Below are 21,021 nucleotides of genomic sequence, written 5' to 3'. Positions count from 1 at the left end.
TAATTCAGTATTGTTGTCATTATTATTATATATATTATTATATATATATATATATATATATATATATATATATATATATATATATATATATAAAAATCGGCCGATTAATCGCTATCGGCTTTTTTTGGTCCTCCAATAATCGGTATGGGTGTTGAAAAATCGACCTCTAATCGGTCGACCTCTAATTTGTATAACCATGTTCAAATTAATATGCACAATAACAAAAAAGGTATGAAAATGCATATCCTTTGCAAGCCACTGTCAGGAAAATGTGCATTGTTTTTAGGTGATCAGATCTTCCTTCTTGGTCAAAAGAGAAGAAATATGAGTCACTTATCTGTTGAAGACCAAGGTTCAGTAGTGAGATGAGTCAAGACGAGAAAGAGCGAGAGAGGGACAGAGAGAAGAGAGAGAGAGAGGGTGAGAGACCCACAGGATAGGCCTAAGCCACGATGGAAAATGCATTTATTTGCCACTTTCCATCTTTACATACTACTTCTGTTTGCATAAACCATTTCAGTGCTTTCAGCCAACCAAGCAGACAAAAACCAAGCAAGGGAACTGGAAGTGGCTTTTTCAATTAGCTGTCATCAATATGGTTTTATTGACATACAACCCCTTTTGCACTTATGGCACTGGTCTTGTCTCTTTTACAACACGGAGGAACAACTGCCAATGTTTGTGCCATTATTGCTGTTCAATATTTGAATAGCTGTTTGCTGCTGTATATTGATGCAGGCCTACGGTTACCGAATATGCTACATTTATAAATCATGCAACAACATATACAAATATTGTAAGTTATCTGTGTGTTGTATTAATGGATGTTGGGAGTGATTTTGGTTATGGGGAAGACAACATTCATATTCAGTCAAAGCATTCAATTCACAATCTGTATTATCTGATAAACTTTGTTATTGGTAAAATATGGCTTGAATGCAGTAATTATAAGGAGGGGGGGGGGGGGGGTCGAAGAACTCAAGTGAACAGTGGGCTGTTTTCCTGGTACACCAGATTGGCTGCACCTGTTGAGATGGTAAGATAGCAGCAGGACCTTTAGCTGGTTTTTCCAGACTAAATTCATGCGTCTCTTTCCACTGGAGCCTCTCACACAGCCACAGGTGACCCACTGGATCATGGAAAGGCTAAAAAAGAACTCCATGACTCTGTTACCACAAACAAAGAAATAAGCTCAATGAGTAACTACATGCAGACAAAGTCACTTTTCCCATGCATATCTTCAGGATTCTGCATTGGTGATGACACAGTAGTCTACCTAGGGATACAAACAGTGTGTTTATTGATAATCAACGGTAAGTGTGTCTGTCTGTGTGAGATAGGGACTGTTCAATACTTTCCATCACTATTGACCATCTGGTATGCCTAACAGCACAAGAACTGCTTATCATGACACATTGATTCATTTCCATGACAGAAAACATGAACAGAAGCCAGATTAATGATAACACGCTGGTATTAATGGTGTCCTAATGACATAATGGAACTCAAGAATAACAATGGGCTCCTATAGCTTCAGCTTATGATAGTGCTGAGCGATTAGCCGAATATCCTGTTATTTTTTAAACAGCCAATTTACCTTTTTTTTGGTGAGCTCAATGCACACATTGCGTAGTTTCTCTAGAGATAGATCAGATCAAGCCAGAACTGTAGGGAATTGTAGTTTCCAACAGGCCAACAATATTCTACATACTGTACACAGAACAAAAATATAAATGCAACATGCAAACATTTAAAAGATTTTACTGAGTTACAGTTCATATTAGGAAATCAGACAATTTAAATAAATTCATTAGGACAATCTATAGATTTCACACGACTGGGAATACAGATATGCATCGGTTGGTCACAGGTAACTTTAAAAAAAGGTAGGGGTGTGGATCAGAAAACCAGTCAGTATCTGGTGTGACCACCATTTGCCTCATGCAGCACGACACATCTCCTTTGCATAGAGGCTAGGCTGTTGATTGTGAACCACAGCTTGGTGCCCTTGCTCGTGTTGGCCATAGATCACAATGCTCAGCAGATCTATAGGTGTTGCTTCCTGGATACCTGCAATCTACAGAAACACCATTGTCCCTCTGTGAAACTGTACTCCAAATGTAATCTTTCTCTGCCACTCTGAGGTAGATTAGTTTATCAAAGAGAGTAGCAGAAACAGAGTGAGTTTTCCCCCAGCTGCCAGCCCGCAGTTAGCTCTCATGGCCATGCTCCAGAAGCCATATCCACAACAATGGCTTGAGCAGATGAGAAATCTGGGAAGGTCAGAGAACACGCTTGGGTTCAAATAGTGTTTGTTTTCTTTCAAACACTTTACCTGCCCTTGACTGAGCTTGCCCTGGCGCAATGGAAACAATGGGTTAGTCCCAAAAGTGCAACCCCCTCACTTCTGGCTCTCTAAGCAGGGCTCAATCAAACACTCAAAAGTATTTGAAAGAAAACCAATACTGTTTGAACCCAGGTCTGTTAGAGAGGCTACAATAACCAGGCAAGCACCCCCTAGATTCTACTGAACAGCCAAGCTGAGATTCTAGGGTTACTGAAGTATTGTAACCTATATTTCACTAATGCTGACAACGGCAATATCAATCTGATCCTACAGAGTGGGCCTTAATGAAAATAAAATGTTTTTCTGAAATTATGGAAAACAATAGATGATGGATGGAGAGACTCGAGAGATGTTGTTGGTTGGAATCCGACAGAGAACATTAAGTGTTATGGAAGATAAGGTTTCTGGTATGGTACAGTGGCACTGAGGTATGATAATTAAGGTGTGCAAGAAGGCCAAAGGTAAAAAAGAATAGTAAGCACAATGCAATCTATGCTTTATTGAAAATATTTTATCCCTTAGTTCTTCATCAGGTCAGACCTGAACATAATCTTTGACCTCCAGCACCTGCTGTGTCAATATGTAATATTCTCTCATACAAGAATAGGGGAGATATGAGTCTGAATATATGATACTATTCACACAGCTTCATTAAAAGATAGCAGTTTGGCTGTGGCACTTTCACTGGACATATACCTACACATTTTACATGCTCTCAGTCACCCAGACCTACCATCATACAAGAGCTCCAGTCATCTAACTGGGAATAGCAGAATATTGCAGCATATTGATATAAGCGGGCTTGGTAGATTGTGCCCACGCAGGCCAGCCCTTGCTTTGCAGGCAGCCTGGTGTTGTGATGGGGATTAAGGATTTAGCGGCGAACATGTCCCTATGATTAGACTGATCTGTCACAGGTAATCTTTTATTATCTCTAGACTCACAGAGACAGATAGGAAGGACCTGAGGGGACCTCTTCCTACTCTATCTCTCTTCTCTCTCTGACAGCTTGGCATGGGGAGACATGTGATATGATGACACATCGAAAAGATGGGAGGAATCTTTAGGACTGCCTGCAATAAGAAAAATATGTCAGCCATCTATTTGCAAATTCGATGTGTCATCTCTACCTTCGAAAACAGGAATTTTGGGGTGACTGCAACAAGAACCATCTCAACCATCTCCGAGTTCTCCAAATAGAGATCCACTGGAAGACACATTGACTGAAATGCATTCGAGCCCAGTAATGTATAATTGCTGGAGTGATTGCTTCTGGGTGGATGATGAGGATAATTATCTGGGTTATATTAGCGTCCTCTCAGAAGATAACAGTTTATCATCATTGATACCAATGGCGTGCAGGAAGAAACATCAGATGAGCTCTCAGATGAACTTTTTTTTACCAAATATTGTAGGCAGGCCCTTGACTAAAGTCCATGGTTATTGATTTAGGGACCCCGCCAGTGAAAAACTATCTAGGGGAAACTCTGCGCCAACGTAGTCTGTTTGGCATGACAATGACAGCAATGGCGTTGGCAAGACAGTGCAAACAGATCTGGGACCAGGTTAGCACCAACTTGCAGAAATAAACATGGGAAGATCTCTCAACACTAGTTCTACCTAAATCCCATCACCAGCAGCACTAAATGGGGTGCTGGGCCCAGGCTTTCACAGTAGGACTGGCAGAACGCTTTGGCCTCCCGAGTGGCACAGCGTTCTAATGCTAGAGGTGTCACTACAGACCCTGGTTCGATCCCGGGCTGTATCACAACCGGCCGTGATCGGGAGTCCCATAGGGCAGCGCACCATTGGCACAGCGTCGTCCTGGTTAGGGAAGGGTTAAGCCGGGGTAGGCCGTCATTGTAAATAAGAATTTGTTCTTAACTGACTTGCCTAGTTTAAATAAAGGTTCAATAAAATAATAAATAAATAAAAATAATTGACATGGCCCCCTTCCTGTGGGAGATGGGTAATTGTTGCTAAATGCATTGTCAAATCTCCCATTCATCTCAAAGAGGGGATAGGGAGCACATTAGCCCACTGCCTCGCCTTGATGTCATCCCCATGCATACAGGATAACCACATCTACTAAATATTTTCAGATCCCCAGTGCAAACTCAGGCAGGACTTTCAGCTCTAGTTGTCACTAATTTAGGAAGAACAGTACTGTGGAGGTTTGTTAGTGTTTTTCTCCCACCAATTCAACACTGACATTTAGCCCCAGGAGAGAAAGAATAGTCTCTTGAATTCTAGAAAAATCCACTAGTTTAGAGTACTTTTCAAAAGATGAGTTGAATGGGAAAGACAAGGCACAACCTGAACCTCATTAACATATTGTGACATTCTTGACATCTTCTCTATTTACTGAGTAACTCATCACTTTATGTGTAACCACAAACACTCAGCAATCTGAACCTCTCAGCTACTTTTATAAGACATACTGAAACGTTTCAGATTGTTGTTTTGACATCAGCCAAAATGAGGAGAATTATGTAAAATTAACAGACTATAACATACTGTAATTTCGCACCATGTTCATTCTGGCTTGAATATTTTGCGAACTGTGAGTGTGTGTCATGAAAAAGTTGCGAGTAAAAGAAACATCTGTCACAGCCCGTGGCCAAACAAAAACATGTTTGCCTTCGTCCTCTTAAACCATACGGCAGGACTGTGAAATTCTATGTAACACCATCTTTCTAAACATATGTTCTATGTACTGAAACTTAAAAAGACAAATTCTCCAGTCCAGTGACTATTTCTTTGCTTCTCTCTCTTTTTATTGGCTCTCTAAAAGCATTTTTTAGGGTCCTTTCACAACAGGGGGCCAATGTGCGCTGTCCGGTTTGTTTAGCTGCTCTGAAATATTTAGGAAATCTGTCTTTTGGCTCACAAACATGCCTGCCTTGTTATGATTCTGTGAACACCGGCTAGGACTGGGAAAGGATTGTATCTTAATTAGTGATGGGGGGGTACCTGCACAAAAAGTGTTTTTCCTCCATAGCTTGTTCTCCATCTTCTTTTTAAATAAGGAGCCAATTTGTTTTTAGCACTTTTATTTCCCTGACTGATCAAAACTCGTTTTCTCATGTTCTCTTGTCGCTCTGAGGCAGCCATATGGTGAGCAATATGTTTAAAACATCAAGTTAAATAAATAAAAATATTTTTTTTAAATCACAGTATCGAATCGCAATACAAATAGAATCTCAATGCATATTGTATCGGCACCCAAGTGTCGTGATAATATCATACCGTGAGGTTCCTGACAATTCCCAGCCCTAAACTTAATAGAACCAGCTGATGAAACCCGTTGCAATTGGAGCTAGTCAGGAACCATGTTTTTGGCCTCCTAGTTTGAGTGCACTTATTGTAAATGGCTCTAAACAACAACATCCGCAAGCTACCCAACATGACTCAAATGAAACATAAATGTTTTGATCTCAATAAAGATTTTTTCCAAGATATTGCCACCATAAAATAATCAATTTGCCTTCTTGTCAGCTGAGGGATAACATGTAATTCACTGGATGTTAGTCTTATTGGCTCCTGGTTTAAATGCATTTGAGGTGTCAAAAGTACATAGTAGGGAGAGCAAAAAACACCCCAAAATAAGAAAACTATGTTAACGTCAAGTATAAAATGTGAAGTCCCAAAGAACAGGAGAGAAGAGAGGACAATGGCAACTGACCAAGTAAAGCGGAACAATCACCACCTGGAGTTTCTCAAAGCTAATACACAAATCATCCAGCAGGTAAAGTGAGTGGCATACTGGCATACTCAAACAAAATAAAACACTGGTCAATTAAGTATGCACCAAAAATTGTTCTCCAACATTCACTATATATACAAAAGTATGTGGACACCCCTTCAAATGAGTGGATTTGGCTATTTCAGCCACACCTGTTGCTGGCAGGTGTACAAAGTCGAGCACACAGCCATGTAATCTCCATAGACAAACATTGGCAGTAGAATGGTCTTACTGAAGAGCTCAGTTACTTTCAACGTGGCACCGTCATAGGATGTCAGTTCGTCAAACAAGTCAGTTCGTCAAATGTATGCCCTGGTAGAGCTGCGCCGGTCAACTGTAAGTGCTGTTATTGTGAAGTGGAAACGTCTAGGAGCTGCAACGGCTCAGCTGCTAAGTGGTAGGCCACACAAGCTCACAGATCGGGGGCGTCGGGTGCTGAAGCATGTAAAAATCGTCTGTCCTCGGTTGCAACACTCACCACCGAGTTCCAAACTGCCTCTGGAAGCAACGGCAGCACAATAACTGTTCTTAGGGAGCTTCATGAAACGGGTTTCCATGACCGAGCAGCCACACACAAGCCTAAGATCACCATGCGCAATGCCAAGCGTCGGCTGGAGTGGTGTAAAGCTTGCCACCATTGGACTCTGGAGCAGTGGAAACGCACTCTCTGGAGTGATGAATCACGCTTCCCCATCTGGCAGTCCGACGGACGAATCTGCGTTTGGCGGATGCCAGGAGAACCCTAGCTGCCCCAATGCATAGTGCTAACTGTAAAGTTTGGTGGAGGAGGAATAATGGTCTGGGAATGTTTTTCATGGTTCGGGCTAGGCACCTTAATTCAAGTGAAGGGAATTCTTAATGCTACATACAGCATACACTGACATTCTAGACAATTCTGTGCTTCCAACTTTGTGGCAACAGTTTGGGGAAGGCCCTTTATAGTTTCAGCATGACAATGCCCCCATGCACAGAGCGAGGTCCATACAGATATGGTTTGTTGAGATCGGTGTGGAAGAACTTGACTGGCCTGCACAGAGCCCTGACCTCAACCCCATTGAACACCTTTGGGAGGAATTGGAACACCAACCGTGAGCCAGGCCTAACTGCCCAACATCAGTGCCCAACCTCACTAATGCTTTTGTGGCTGAATGTAAACAAGTCCCCACAGCAATGTTCCAACATCTAGTGGAAAGCCTTCCCAGAAGAATGGAGGCTGTTATAAGCAGCAAAGGAGGGATTAACTCCATATTAATACCCATGATTTTGGAATGAGATGTTCGACAAGCGGGTGTCCACATACTTTTGGTCATGTAGTATATGTTACAATGTAAAATGTGATACAGTGGAAGTCATTGAAAAACAACTCTCCTCCCTTTCCAGGGCATCATCAATGGCTAGAATATTCTGGTGCGTTGCCTAATGCTGCATTCCTAACCAAGCGGGAAGGTGGTAATTACCAGTTATCAAGTTGTAAAGACCAGTTGGATGCATTCACATGCGTTGAACTCATTGGCCAACAAGCTGCATCAACCATACACTAAAAGTACATGCTTGTAAAGATATTAGTGTTCAAAAAACATATGAATAGATTGCTTTTTATAAATAATGTTGTTGCATTTAACTGATGAAAATGCTGTTACTGATGTCATTTCCTTAGTAGGTGACGTCAGAGGTCAGCATGTGGGCGAAGTCGGAGCTCAGGGATGATATACCTAGTAATTACCAGTTGGAGGGGCTTTCAAGTGGATTTTTCGAATTCGTATGTGGTAAATACCACCTTCCCACTTGGTTATGAATGCAGCATAAGTTATTCGTTTCGCATGGGATGCGTACCGTAGTTGCGCTGTAGTGGTCTATTGGTCCATGTTTGTGTTCCTTGGCACCTCAAACAGTACCTACTATGAAAGTCTATCATCGAACTTTCTATAAATGTAGGCAATCATAATATACCTTGAGTGAACTATTTTTTACAAGTGGGCTACATAGTCCCAGACAAGTAATAACCAGCAAGACTTCTTCACTAAGGTTACTGGATTCTTTCCCATGCTGGTTGTCTGGAGTTTCTAAATCTTGAAAGTGTTTTACGCTCGCGGTAGTGAAATGCCTTTACTTTCGTTGATAATCTAAAGAAATATAACCAGGATTCCAAAACATTTCACTAAAATAGGCGAATATAAGCACAAGATATTTCTTTATCTTACCTTTCTTTTCCGGCAAAGAATAGGAGACCAAAGAGGTGAAAATGATCCAGATTTGAAACTGTGTAGCCATGGTATTTGTTAAACTCGTCTTCATTCTTCCTCCCCGAATGTATGAAAACGTGTCAGTCCATACTAATTATGCATAAAATCCAACTAACTTTACATTAAAACTGTGAGGTGGCGTCAACTGAAGGACTTTTCTTTACTTGTAAGTTTGACAGCTCCTTCTCCTCCTGTATTTCTCAACAGTACGAGAGGTTCGAAGGAAAGCGAGAGAAACCGAAGGGATATCTGACGTCATCAGTAGGGAGGACCATTGGTGTACATTCTCATGCATCTTCTCAGGTCACCAGATAAGAAATTACAAAGGGTCCCTTTTCAATTTTTCTATATGAAGTTACGTATTCTAATGTAATTTGCATGATTAACGAAAATACAGAAGACATAATTAATTTGATAGACTATATAAATAGTTAACTACAATTGACATGCATAAGCCTTTAGTTAAATAGAGGCATGCATGTGCTTCTTCTAATGCATTATGAAGAGGGTATTCATAGGAAGTGTTACTCTGACTAAAACCATAGCAACAATATATTGCAATCTTATCACCCTCAGTCTTCCTCACTTATTTTTTGGACCTAAAACAAACAAGTGATTAGAGTAACACTGTCAGGGGCTGACAAGTTAATGGCCCAATTAATAGCATGTGCAGACAATTGTTGACAGAAGGTCAGCCTGGTCAAAGTGATCTAAATGGCCGCCGAGCCAGAGATGTTTTGTGTTGCTGTACACAGAGCTGTGTGTGTGTGTTTCTGTACACAGAGCAGACTCTATGGGGACAGGAGTGATAGAAAACATTTGTCATATCAGTCGTTATCTCATTATGCTGGAATCTAATGGCTCTGCAAATTGTCTTTGGTTGCAGAACAGAGGAGGAAGAGGATATCATGTGTATCAGTGAAGTTATTACCATTTCTACTCTCCTCACAGAGTGCTTGGCTAAAGACAAATAGGTACAGTAGGGTTTTATTTTTTATGCTATTTTGAGAATGTGGATGTGTTGCAACTGTTTCTTAGGAAAAAGGAATCCATTTCTTCTTTTTTTTACACAGTCCGTATTGACCCCGTTCTGGGTCCAGATCCAGACCACAGTCTGTCTGTTGAGTATGGCTGATCTATGGCATGTGGTTGTAGTTTATGGCAGCCTACCCTGAACACAATTGAACCTGATATGAGAGGTTAGGACTCACCTTGCTGTAACCTTAAATTTCTCCTGGATCTGCTGTTGCCTTCGCATTCTTCAGCTGTGGACAGAGAGGAACATCAATACTCTTTCAAGTGGACTACACTCCAACTGCCTGTTTTGAAGGAAGGTAGTTATTGTTGCACAGGAGATTGGTGGCACCTTAGTTTGGGAGGAGGGGCTTGTGGTAATGCCTGGCGTGGAATGATATCAAATACATCAAACACGTGGTTTGATGCCATTCCATATGCTCCATTCCAGCCATTATTATGAGCCGTCCTCCCCTCAGCAGCCTCCACTGTATTGTTGTGCCTTATATATCCAGTCTCCCAGATGGTTTGCCTTTAACACTCACTGACCTCTTTCTCCCAGATGGTTTGTCTTTAACACTCACTGACCTCTTTCTCCCAGATGGTTTGACCTCTTTCTCCCAGTTGGTTTGTCTTTAACACTCACTGACCTCTTTCTCCCAGATGGTTTGTCTTTAACACTCACTGACCTCTTTCTCCAAGATGGTTTGTCTTTAACACTCACTGACCTCTTTCTCCAAGATGGTTTGTCTTTAACACTCACTGACCTCTTTCTCCAAGATGGTTTGTCTTTAACACTCACTGACCTCTTTCTCCAAGATGGTTTGTCTTTAACACTCACTGACCTCTTTCTCCAAGATGGTTTGTCTTTAACACTCACTGACCTCTTTCTCCCAGATGGTTTGTCTTTAACACTCACTGACCTCTTTCTCCCAGATGGTTTGTCTTTAACACTCACTGACCTCTTTTTCCAAGATGGTTTGTCTTTAACACTCACTGACCTCTTTCTCCAAGATGGTTTGTCTTTAACACTCACTGACCTCTTTCTCCAAGATGGTTTGTCTTTAACACTCACTGACCTCTTTCTCCAAGATGGTTTGTCTTTAATACTCACTGTCTCTTTCTCCCAGATGGTTTGTCTTTAACACTCACTGACCTCTTTCTCCCAGATGGTTTGTCTTTAACACTCACTGACCTCTTTTTCCAAGATGGTTTGTCTTTAACACTCACTGACCTCTTTCTCCCAGATGGTTTGTCTTTAACACTCACTGACCTCTTTCTCCAAGATGGTTTGTCTTTAACACTCACTGACCTCTTTCTCCAAGATGGTTTGTCTTGTCTTTAACACTCACTGGCCTCTTTCTCCCAGATGGTTTGTTTTGTCTTTAAGACTCACTTTTAGGGCTGGGACTAGGGCTATGGCTGAGACTAGGGTTGGGTCTATGTCTGGGGCAGGGCCTGGAGCTCGGGCTGGGACTAGGGCTATGGCTGGGACAAGGGCTGGGGCAGTGCCTATGGCTGGGGCAGTGCCTGGAGGTCTGACTGGGACTAGGGCTTTGCCTGGGGCTATATGGTTATCAACAGCCTCTCTGATTGTTATGTTGACATATAGCTCAGGTATTCTGTGGAATCTGTCTTCATGGTCCAAACACACCAAGACAGTCGTGAAGAGGGCACGGCAACGCCTATTCCCCCTCAGGAGACTGAAAAGATTTGGCATAGGTCCACAGATCCTCAAAAAGTTATACAGCTGCACCATCGAGAGCATCCTGGCTGGTTGCATCACCGCCTGGTATGGCAACTACTCGTCCTCCGACCGCAAGGCGCTACAGACGGTAGTGTGGCAGGCCCACCACTGGGGCCAAGCTTCCTGCCTCCCAGGACCTCTATACCAGGCAGCGTCAGGGGTAGGCCCTAAAAATTGCCATAGACTGTTCTCTCTGCTACTGCAGAGCAAACAGTACTGGAGCTCCAAGTCTAGGTCCAAAAGGCTTCTTAACAGCTTCTACCCGCAAGCCATAAGACTGCTGAACAGCTAATCAAATGGCTACCAGGACTATTTGCATTGACTCCCCCCCCCCCCCCCCCCCCTTTATGTTACGCTGCTGCTACTCACTGTTTATTATCTATGCATAGTTACTTTACACCTACCTACATTACCTCGACTAACCTGTACCCCCGCACATTGACTCGGTACCGGTACCCCCTGTATATAGCCTCGTTATTGTTTTTTTATTGTTGCTCTTTTATTTTTTACTTTCGTTTATTTAGTAAATATTTTTCTTAACCGACAATGCAATTAAGAAAAATACGAGTTAAGTCCTTGTAAGTAAGCATTTCATGGTAAGGTCTACTACACCTGTTGTATTTGGCGAATGTGAGAAATAAAATTAGATTTGATTTTGATTTAATATCTCCAGACAGAGTGGACGTTGGTAATGGTCACTGCTGTCCCAGTTTTCACTAATACAGGTCTTGCAGAAGTTGTGTCCAGATGGAATGGAGACTGGCTCAGTGAACACATCCAGACACTGGAATTGCATTTTTGTCCCCCCCAGTTTTATAATTGGAATGTGATACAAAATTAGGCAACAATGTGCTTTAAGACCGTGTGGACACCTCCGAGCGGTCGGGTAGACGGTTTTGAATGTTTATCCGACTGGATAAAAAATAACATATATTTATGACCCCCCCACTTCTAAAACCAAAGTTGCGCCCCTGGCTGGAGGAACCCATATCTGGGAATAAAGACACAAGTAGAACCAACACAAGTCTTCAGGTCTAAGGCAAAGGTACTCATCACATGAGCATATAGATATGAGTATACATTTGGACAGTGAAGATAAAACGTTTAATTTGGCTCTATACTCCAGCATTTTGGATTTGAGATTGAATGTTTTATATGAGGCGACATTACAGAATGTCACCTTTTATTTGAGGGCATTTTCATACATATCTGTTTTATAGTAGGGGACTGTATATAGAGTCAGGTCCATAATTATTGGCACCCTTGATAAAGATGAGCAAAAAAGACTGCATATAATACATTGAAATAATTAGATATATTGTATGATAAAAAAATTATGAAATTATATAATTTTGTACTAATACAATTGCTCAGAGAAAGATAGGGGTCCAAATGATTGGCAGTCCTGTTTTCAATACTCCAGCACCCTGCCCATGCGAGGATAACGACACTGAGCCTTTTTCTCAAATGTTTTATGATATTAGAGAACACTTTGGGAAGGATATTAGACCATTCCTTCATAGAGAATCTTTCCAGATCCTTGATATCTTTCTGTTCTCTGCACACTTCAATTCAAACCATCATGTAGTAACCAAAAAAGTGTTTAACAAATCAAAATAGATGTTTTTATTCTTCAAAGTAGCGACCTTTTGCCTTGATGACAGCTTTGCACACTCTTGACATTCTCTCAACCAGCTTAATGAGGTATGCTTTTTCAACAGTTTTGAAGGAGTTCCAGCATGTGCTGAGCACTTGTTGGCTGCTTTTACTTCACTCTGCAGTCCAACTCATCCCAAACCATCTCAATTGGGTTGAGGTCGGGTGATTGTGGAGAACAGGTCATCTGATGCAGCACTCCATCACTCTCCTTCTTGGTCAAATAGCCCTTACACAGCCTGGAGGTGTGTTTTGGGTCATTGTCCTGTTGAAAAACAAATGATAGTCCCACTAAGCGCAAACCAGATGGGATGGCGTATTGCTGCAGAATGCTGTGGTAGCCATGCTGGTCAAGTGTGCCTTGAATTCAAAATAAATCACTGACACTGTCACCAGCAAAGCACCATCACACCTCCTCCTCTATGCTTCATGGTGGGAACCACACTTGTGGAGAGCAACTGTTCACCTGCTCTGCGTCTCACAAAGACACGGCGGTTGGAACCACAAATCGCAAATTTGGACCATCAGACCAAAGGAAAGATTTCCACCGGTCTAATGCCCATTGCTCATGAATCTTGCCCCAAGCAACTCTCTTAATATTGGTGTAGTAGTGTTTTTTGTTGTTGCAGCAATCCGCCCAATAAGGCCTGATTCACGCAGTCTCCTCTGAGGAGTTGATGTTGAGATGTGTCTGTTACTTGAAGCACTTATTTGGACTGCAATTTCTGAGGCTGGTAACTCTAATGAACTTATCCTCTGCAGCAGAGGTAACTCTGGGTCTTCCTTTCCTGTGGCGGTCCTCATGAGAGCCAGTTTCATCATAGCGCTTGAGGGTTTTTGCGACAGCACTTGAAGAAACTTCCAGATTGACTGATCTTCATGTCTTAAAGTAATGATGGACTGTCGTTTCTCTTTGCTTATTTGAGCTGTTCTTGCCATTATATGGACTTAGCCCTATTTGGTAAAAGACTGTCTTCTGTATACCACCCCTTCCTTGTTACAACACAACTGATTGGCTCAAGCGCAGTAAGAAGGAAAGAAATTCCACAAATTAACTTTTAACAAGGCACACATGTTAATTGAAATGCATTCCAGGTGACTACCTCATGAAGCTGGTTGAGAGAATGCCAAAAGTGTGCAAAGCTGTCATCAAGGTAAGGGTGGCTACTTTGAAGAATCTGAAATATAAAACATATTTTGATTTGTTTAACACTTTTTTGTTAACTACATGATTCCATAAGTGTTATATCGTAGTTTTGATGTCATCACTATTATTCTACAATGTAGAAAATAGTAAAAAATCCTTGAATGAGTAGGTGTTCTAAAACTTCTGACCGGTAGTGTGTATATATATTACATTACTAAAAACAATCCCAGAACAGAAATAGCAGAGGTCCATGAAAGCTTTTCTGAACAGCACTGTCTGTGCCTTTTAAAGGAGGACATAGAGTCTGCAGCCCTAATAGTGTATGGAGGTGTGTTCCACAGCCACAGAGCCGTGCAACTGACAGCCCTGTCACCCATAGTTTTCAGTCTTCTGTGGGGCTGCTGAAGGGAGACAGACCTGGAGGAGCGAAGGGTGCGTATGTGATCGAAGGGTAGAATAAGGTCAGACAGGTACTTGGGTCCAGAGTTGTGGATAGCTTGGTAAGTGTGGACCAGGATTTTGTAGTCGATGAATGAGCATGGGAGCCAGTGTAGGTTGAACAGCACTGGAGTGATGTGCTTGCCGGAGGAGGTGTGGGTTAGGACACGTGCAGCACAATTTTGGACACTTGGCAGACAACAAAAAGGGTGTTACAATAGTCCAGACGGGATGAAATAAAGGCGTGGATGACCTGGCAATGTTCCGTAGATGTAAAAATGAGACTTTGGTCATACTCTTGATATGGACCTCAAACGAGAGCTGACTGTCAAATATCACACCCAGGTAGCGAACCTCAGTGGAGGGGAGGACCTTGACACCATCAATATTGAGGCTGTAAGCTGCTGCTGTTGTTTATGATAGTGTGACTGCCAATCAGGGCAACCTCTGTCTTTTTGCAGTTTAACTGCAGGAAACCCAACTGCATCCATGCTTTGATGACCTGCAGGCAGCTGAGCAGGAGTGCAGTGGTATTGGCAGTGTCAGTGTTTGTCGAGACACAGCTATGTGTCGTCAGCATAAAAGTGAAAGCCCAGTCGATGTTTCCTCAAGATGTTTCCCAGTGGCACCATGTAGATACAAAACATTAGTGGCATCAGGACCGAGCCTTAAAGGACCCCCTGTCAGACCACAGCTGTTTCTGACCTACTGTACTAGGACTGATGGCTATAAACTGGTAGCGATCAGTGAGATAGGACCTGAACCAGTCCTGGACAGTGTCTGACAGACCCAGGAGCTTCTCCATGCGGTCCAGCAGGATGACGTGGCTGACCGTGTCGAATGCTCCAATGAGGTCCAGTAGTACAGTATGTATGTAGTATGACTTTGGTCAGCCTATGCATCATTTGTGAAATATTTATGTAGTACTTATAAGCACTTTGCCATAAAGCCTTTAGGTAGCGGTAGTTTGTTTAAAGTGTGACTGAAGTTTAGATTTGGCTCATTTACATTTGTAACAAACCATGCAAAGTGTTTTAGTGTTGTGTAGAAATGGTGGCCTCACCCAAAGTGGTTTGTCACATTGAATTAGGGGGAGGGGTGATGTACTGTAGACAAGGGTTGTGTCCCAAATGGAACCCTATTCCCTACAAAGTACACTACTTTTGACCAAGGCCCATAGGGCTCTGGTCAAAAGTAGTGCTCTATACAGGGATTAAGGTGCCATTTAACACGCAGACTAGCTCTGGTACTTGCTTATTGTCGTTTTATTTGGTCTGTTCAGATATTATAGATCCACCAATTACATTTTCTCTCAAATAGAGGTGGTTTCCGAAACTGATTAGGCGAATGGAAATACAAATCCTCATGTTTTTGAGGACATTATATTGTATGGACTCTAATCGCAAACAACTTGCAAATATGCAACGGAACTCAAATCTGAATTGCTCTATTTGGGCTGGTTTTACTATGGCTTGCTTGCTGATGCAAAGTTTGTACCTGTTTTTTCAAAAGGGAATAAAAAATGACACAGAGCAACAGGGTAAACAGCAGATAAAGAGTGATGCAAGACATGAGCATGGGTGCACTGACGCTGCTGCAATGTGATAGCTGTCAGGTGCATTGACTTTTTTCCCCCTGGGGGGTTGAGACCACTTGCTGTTTGGATATACTGTATATATATTTCTTTACATTTCATGGTCAGATGCCATGGAAATAGAGCTCTTTGGCCATGCACGCTAGTGGTGGGTTTGGCGTTGAAAAACAGAAGCATATGCAGAAAAGTACCTCATAACTACGGTAAAATATGGTGGTGGATCTTTGATGTTATGGGGATATTTTGCTTCCACTGGTCGTAGGGCCCTTGTTAAGGTCAACAGCATAATGAACTTGACCAAGTACCAGGACATTTTTGACAAAAACCTGGTTGCCTCTGCCAGGAGGCTGACACTTGGCCACAAGTGGATCTTACAGCAAGACAATAACCCCAAGCACTAATCAAAATGTACAAAGAAATTGTTTAATGGGTACAAAATCAACATTTTGCAATGGCCATCTCAGTCTCCAGACTTGAACCCCATTGAAAACCTGTGGTTTGAATTGAAGAGGGCAGTCCATAAGAGCAGACTAAGGATATTAAGGATCTGGAGAATTTCTGTATGAAGGAATGGTCTTTTCCAATCTCATAAAACATAGAAAAGGTTTGTTGTTGTTATCCTGGCAATGGGAGGGTGCTAGAGTATTGCAAACTGGGGGGCCAATAATTTTGATGCTTATCTTTTTAGATTCTTTTGTATTACTTGTTAAACAAAATCTCTTTCTCGGAACAATTGTGTTAGTATAAAATAATATATTTTCCCCATTCTTTTTCAGCGTACAATATAGCTCAGTATTTGTGTTATTTATACAATATTTTTGCTCATCTTTATCAAGGGTGACAATAATTATGGACCTGACTGTATATACATGTACTTAATATGGCCCGCCACATCATGGCGGGCCATATTAAATGATACCGTGGGACCGCGTGTTTGACACCCTTGCACTAACCACTATGGAAGATTAAACGCATCATGTCTATGGTCTCTGTATTTGCCAAGATAAGTGGAAAATATGTAGACCGAGTGTGTGCATTGTGCAAGGTACAAGGAGAGAGGGGTGGTTAGACGTGCTCTGTATTCCAAGAGGATGATTCAAATTTGCAACAATGTCAGGTGACATGGAAAAGAGGGGACACATTGTCTACGTTAATATCAAGGTATGTTGTTGTTTATGTTACTGACACACATGTAGACTACTTGTAAATCTTAACACTTTTGAAAACAAGAAAATATGCACACCAATGGCATTTTAGATCTGCATTTACACAAGCAAAAGAAACAACATTATTTTGGTCCATGACGATATTGCCCCAAATAGAAATGTATGGCCATATTGAAAACATGTTGCTGTGAAAGGTCCAAACAAACACAACATAATGACCAGCTAGTCTACTGGTGATTTCTCTGAAAGGGAGTGTGATGGCTGAATGAAGGTAGTGGCTGGTTATCCTTCCTTGCTTTCATTCATCACCTTTCAATTCAACCACTCCTCAGGTATTCAAGAACTGTTACTCAGGGAAAGACCTGTTGGAGGAGAAACATGTTTTCATATAAAGAAGGGAGAAGTTGTTAAGGAGCAGGTCTATAGCCTACACACAATGTCGACTGAAGAAGGTATTAGCAGCGTCTACAGTAACTAAAAGAGAAGCAACTCAACTATGATAGCTACCTGTCCATCAAGGAAAATGTAACACCTAATTATTAAACAATAACTGGACAAAGAAGTCAAACCAATTAAGTGGTTCATTGAAGCAGAGAGAGAAGAGAGGATCTCATGTCAAATGCTGTTGAAGTAATATGGCTACAGGTTCACCTGCCTCACCTAAAGCCCATTCTGGTGGGATGTTCCTATAGACCACCAAGGGCCAACAGTCAGTATCTGGATACTGTAATATGTGTGAAATGCTTGATAATGTATTTGATATCAACAGAGGTATATTTTCCGGGTGACCTAAATATTGACTGGTTTTCATCAAGCTGCACACTCAAGAAAAAGCTTCAAACTGTAACCAGTGCCTGCAAACTGGTTCAGGTTATCTCTCAACCTACCAGGGTATTTACAAACAGCACATGAATGAAATGATCCACATGTATTTACTAATTCTCCAGAAATCTGCTATAAAACAGTATCCACATCCATTGGATGTAGTGATCATAATATAAACTCAGCAAAAAAAAAGAAAAGTGCCTTTTTCAGGACCCTGTCTTTCAAATAACTTCACAGATCTTCATTGTAAAGGGTTTAAACACTGTTTCCAATGCGTGTTAAATGAACCAAAAACAATTAATAAACATGCACCTGTGGAACGGTCGTTAAGACACTAACAGCATGATAAATTCCTGTGGATTGATAAGGAATATAAGAAATGTATGGTTGAGAGGGATGAGACAAAAGGAATGGTAAATAAGTCTGGCTGCACAGCTTTTTGGCAAATTAAATCATGTGTCTAATCATGTGACTATTGAACAAAAAGAAGAAGAAACTGCACTATGAAACAAAGATAAAGGATAATAGCAAAAAAGCTTTGGAGCACCTTAAATTACATTTTGGGCAAAAAGGCGAACTCGGCTCCATCATTCATTGAATCAGATGACTCATTCATCACAAAACCCACTCATACTGCCACAACTTTAATACTTTTTTTAATTTGCAAGATTAGCATGACCTGCCAACAAGAAACTCTGAACTTAACACATCCATGCATAACTGACCAAATTAGGAAAGACAAGCATTGTAATTTTGAAGAGGAGGAAGAGGTGAACATTTATGTTTTGTCTATCAACAATGACAACCTGGGTCTGACAACTTGGATGGAAAATTACTGAGAATGATAGCGGACTATATTGCCACACCTACAGTACTTGCCGTCTCTACAATATCAGCCTACAGGAAAGTGTGTGCCCTCTGGCCTGGAGGGAAGCAAAAGTCATTCCTCTACCCAAGAAAGGCAAAGCACCCTTTACTGGCTCAAACAGCCGACCAATCATCCTGTTACCAAGCCTTAGTAGACTTTTGGAAAAAATGTTGTTTGACCAGATACAATGCTATTTCACAGTAAACAAATGAACAACAGACTTTCAGCATGCTTATAGGGAAGGGCATTAAATGTGTATGGCACTTACACAAATGACTGATGATTGGCTGAGAGAAATTGATAATAAGAAGATTGTGGGAGCTGTTTTGTTTGACTTCAGTGCAGCTTTTGACATCATTGATCATAATCAGCTGCTGGAAAAGCGTATGTGTTATGGCTTTACATCCACTGTTATATTGTGGATCAAGAGTTACCTGTCTAATAGAACATAAAGGGTGTTCTTTAATGGAAGCCTCTCCAACATTTTTGGGACAAATCATTCACTAAACCCTAAACCTCAACTAAATCTTGTAATGAATAATGTGGAAATTGAGCAAGTTGAGGAGAGTAAACTGCTTGGTGTAACCCTGGACTGTAAAATGACATGGTCAAAATATATTGATGCAGCGGAAGCTAAGTTGGGGAGAGGTCTGTCCGTAATGAAGTGCTGCTCTGCTTTCTTGGCATCGCTATCAACAAAAAAAGTCCTACAGGCCGTATTTTTGTCACACCTGGACTACTGTCCTGTCCAATGGAGGCTGCTGAGGGGAGGACGGTTCATAGTAATGGCTGGAAAGGAGTGTCATGGCTGGAATGGAGTGACTATGAGCCGTCCTCCCCTCAGCAGTCTCCACTGGTCCAGTCATATGGTCAAGTGCCACAAAGAGGGCTATTTACAATTGGCCCATAACAGAGCCGCACGGCTGGCCCTTAAATGTACACCGAGAGCTAACATGAATAATATGCATGTGACTCAAAGTAGAGGAGAGATTGACTTCATCACTACTTGTATTTGTGAGATGTATTGACAAGTTTTGGGACACTGTAAAGTCCATGGAGAATAAGCTGCCCACTGCACTGAGGTGAGGAAACAGTCACCACCAATAAATATACGATAATCGATAATTTTAATAAGCATTTTTCTACGGCTGGCCATGCTTTCCACCTGGCTACCCCTACCCCGGCCAACAGCTCTGCACCCCCCGCAGCAACTTACTGCCTCGCCTGGTTCACCAACTACTTCTCAGATAGAGTTCAGTGTGTCAAATCGGCGGGCCTGTTGTCCAGACCTCTGGCAGTCTCTATGGGGGTGCCACAGGGTTCAATTCTCGGGCCGACTCTTTTCTCTGTATATATGAATGATGTCGCTCTTGCTGCTGGTGATTCTCTGATCCACCTCTACGCAACTCTGTGTTGTTGTTTTTGTCGCACTACTTTGTTGTAAATGAGAACTTGTTCCCAACTGGCTTACCTGGTTAAATAAAGGTGAAATAAAAAAACGTAATTGTTGAACGCACCGAGCTGTCTGTTTAAATGACTAGCACATAGCTCAGACACCGATGCATACCCCACAAGACATGCCACCAGAGGTGTCTTCACAGTCTCCGAGCCCAGAACAGACTATGGGAAATGTACAGTACTACATAGAGCCATGACTACACATAACTTTATTCCACATCAAGTAACTCATGCAAGCAGTCAAATCAGATTTTAAAAAACTATAAAACTACACCTTATGGAACAGTGTGGATTGTGAAGAGGTGCACATACACACACACATATGCTAACACACGCACTCTGCACACACGTTCGTAAGGATTTTGTATTGTAGATATGTTGTAGTAGTATGTAATGATGTGTTGTGAAGTGTAATGTTTTAACTGTATGTAAATTGTCTTAATATTGCTGGACCCCAGGAGGAGTAGCTGCTGCCTTGGCAAGAACTGATGGGGATCCATAACAAAAAAAATACAAAATAAAATACTCCTGAGGATGAGATGGCCAATCAGCAGTCTAGAGGATGAGCTGGACAATCAGCGGTCTAGAGGAGGATGAGCTGGACAATCAGTGGTCTAGAGGAGGATGAGCTGGCCAATCAGCGGTCTAGAGGAGGATGAGCTGGACAATCAGCGGTCTAGAGGAGGATGAGCTGGACAATAGGAGGATGAGCTGGCCAATCAGCAGTCTAGAGGAGGATGAGCTGGACAATAGGAGGATGAGCTGGCCAATCA

The 21,021-nt window shown here is 41.8% G+C and overlaps 1 protein-coding gene across 1 annotated transcript in view; it reads right to left on the bottom strand.

Moving 5' to 3' along the window:
- The window catches only part of LOC139550546 (epidermal growth factor receptor-like), a 97,852-nt gene extending 89,329 nt beyond the window's left edge, over positions 1–8,523 (bottom strand). Inside the window, exon 1 of the mRNA XM_071361498.1 lies at positions 8,294–8,523. Within this exon, the coding sequence (XP_071217599.1) occupies positions 8,294–8,387 (94 nt within the window). The 5' untranslated portion in view covers positions 8,388–8,523. The remainder of the gene's footprint in view (positions 1–8,293) is intronic.
- Positions 8,524–21,021: the final 12,498 nt, after the last annotated feature.

The sequence above is a fragment of the Salvelinus alpinus genome, chromosome 23 (genome assembly GCF_045679555.1).
Source record: "Salvelinus alpinus chromosome 23, SLU_Salpinus.1, whole genome shotgun sequence".
Classification (NCBI taxonomy): Eukaryota; Metazoa; Chordata; class Actinopteri; order Salmoniformes; family Salmonidae; genus Salvelinus; species Salvelinus alpinus.
This window is presented reverse-complemented; position numbering and strand designations above follow the sequence as displayed.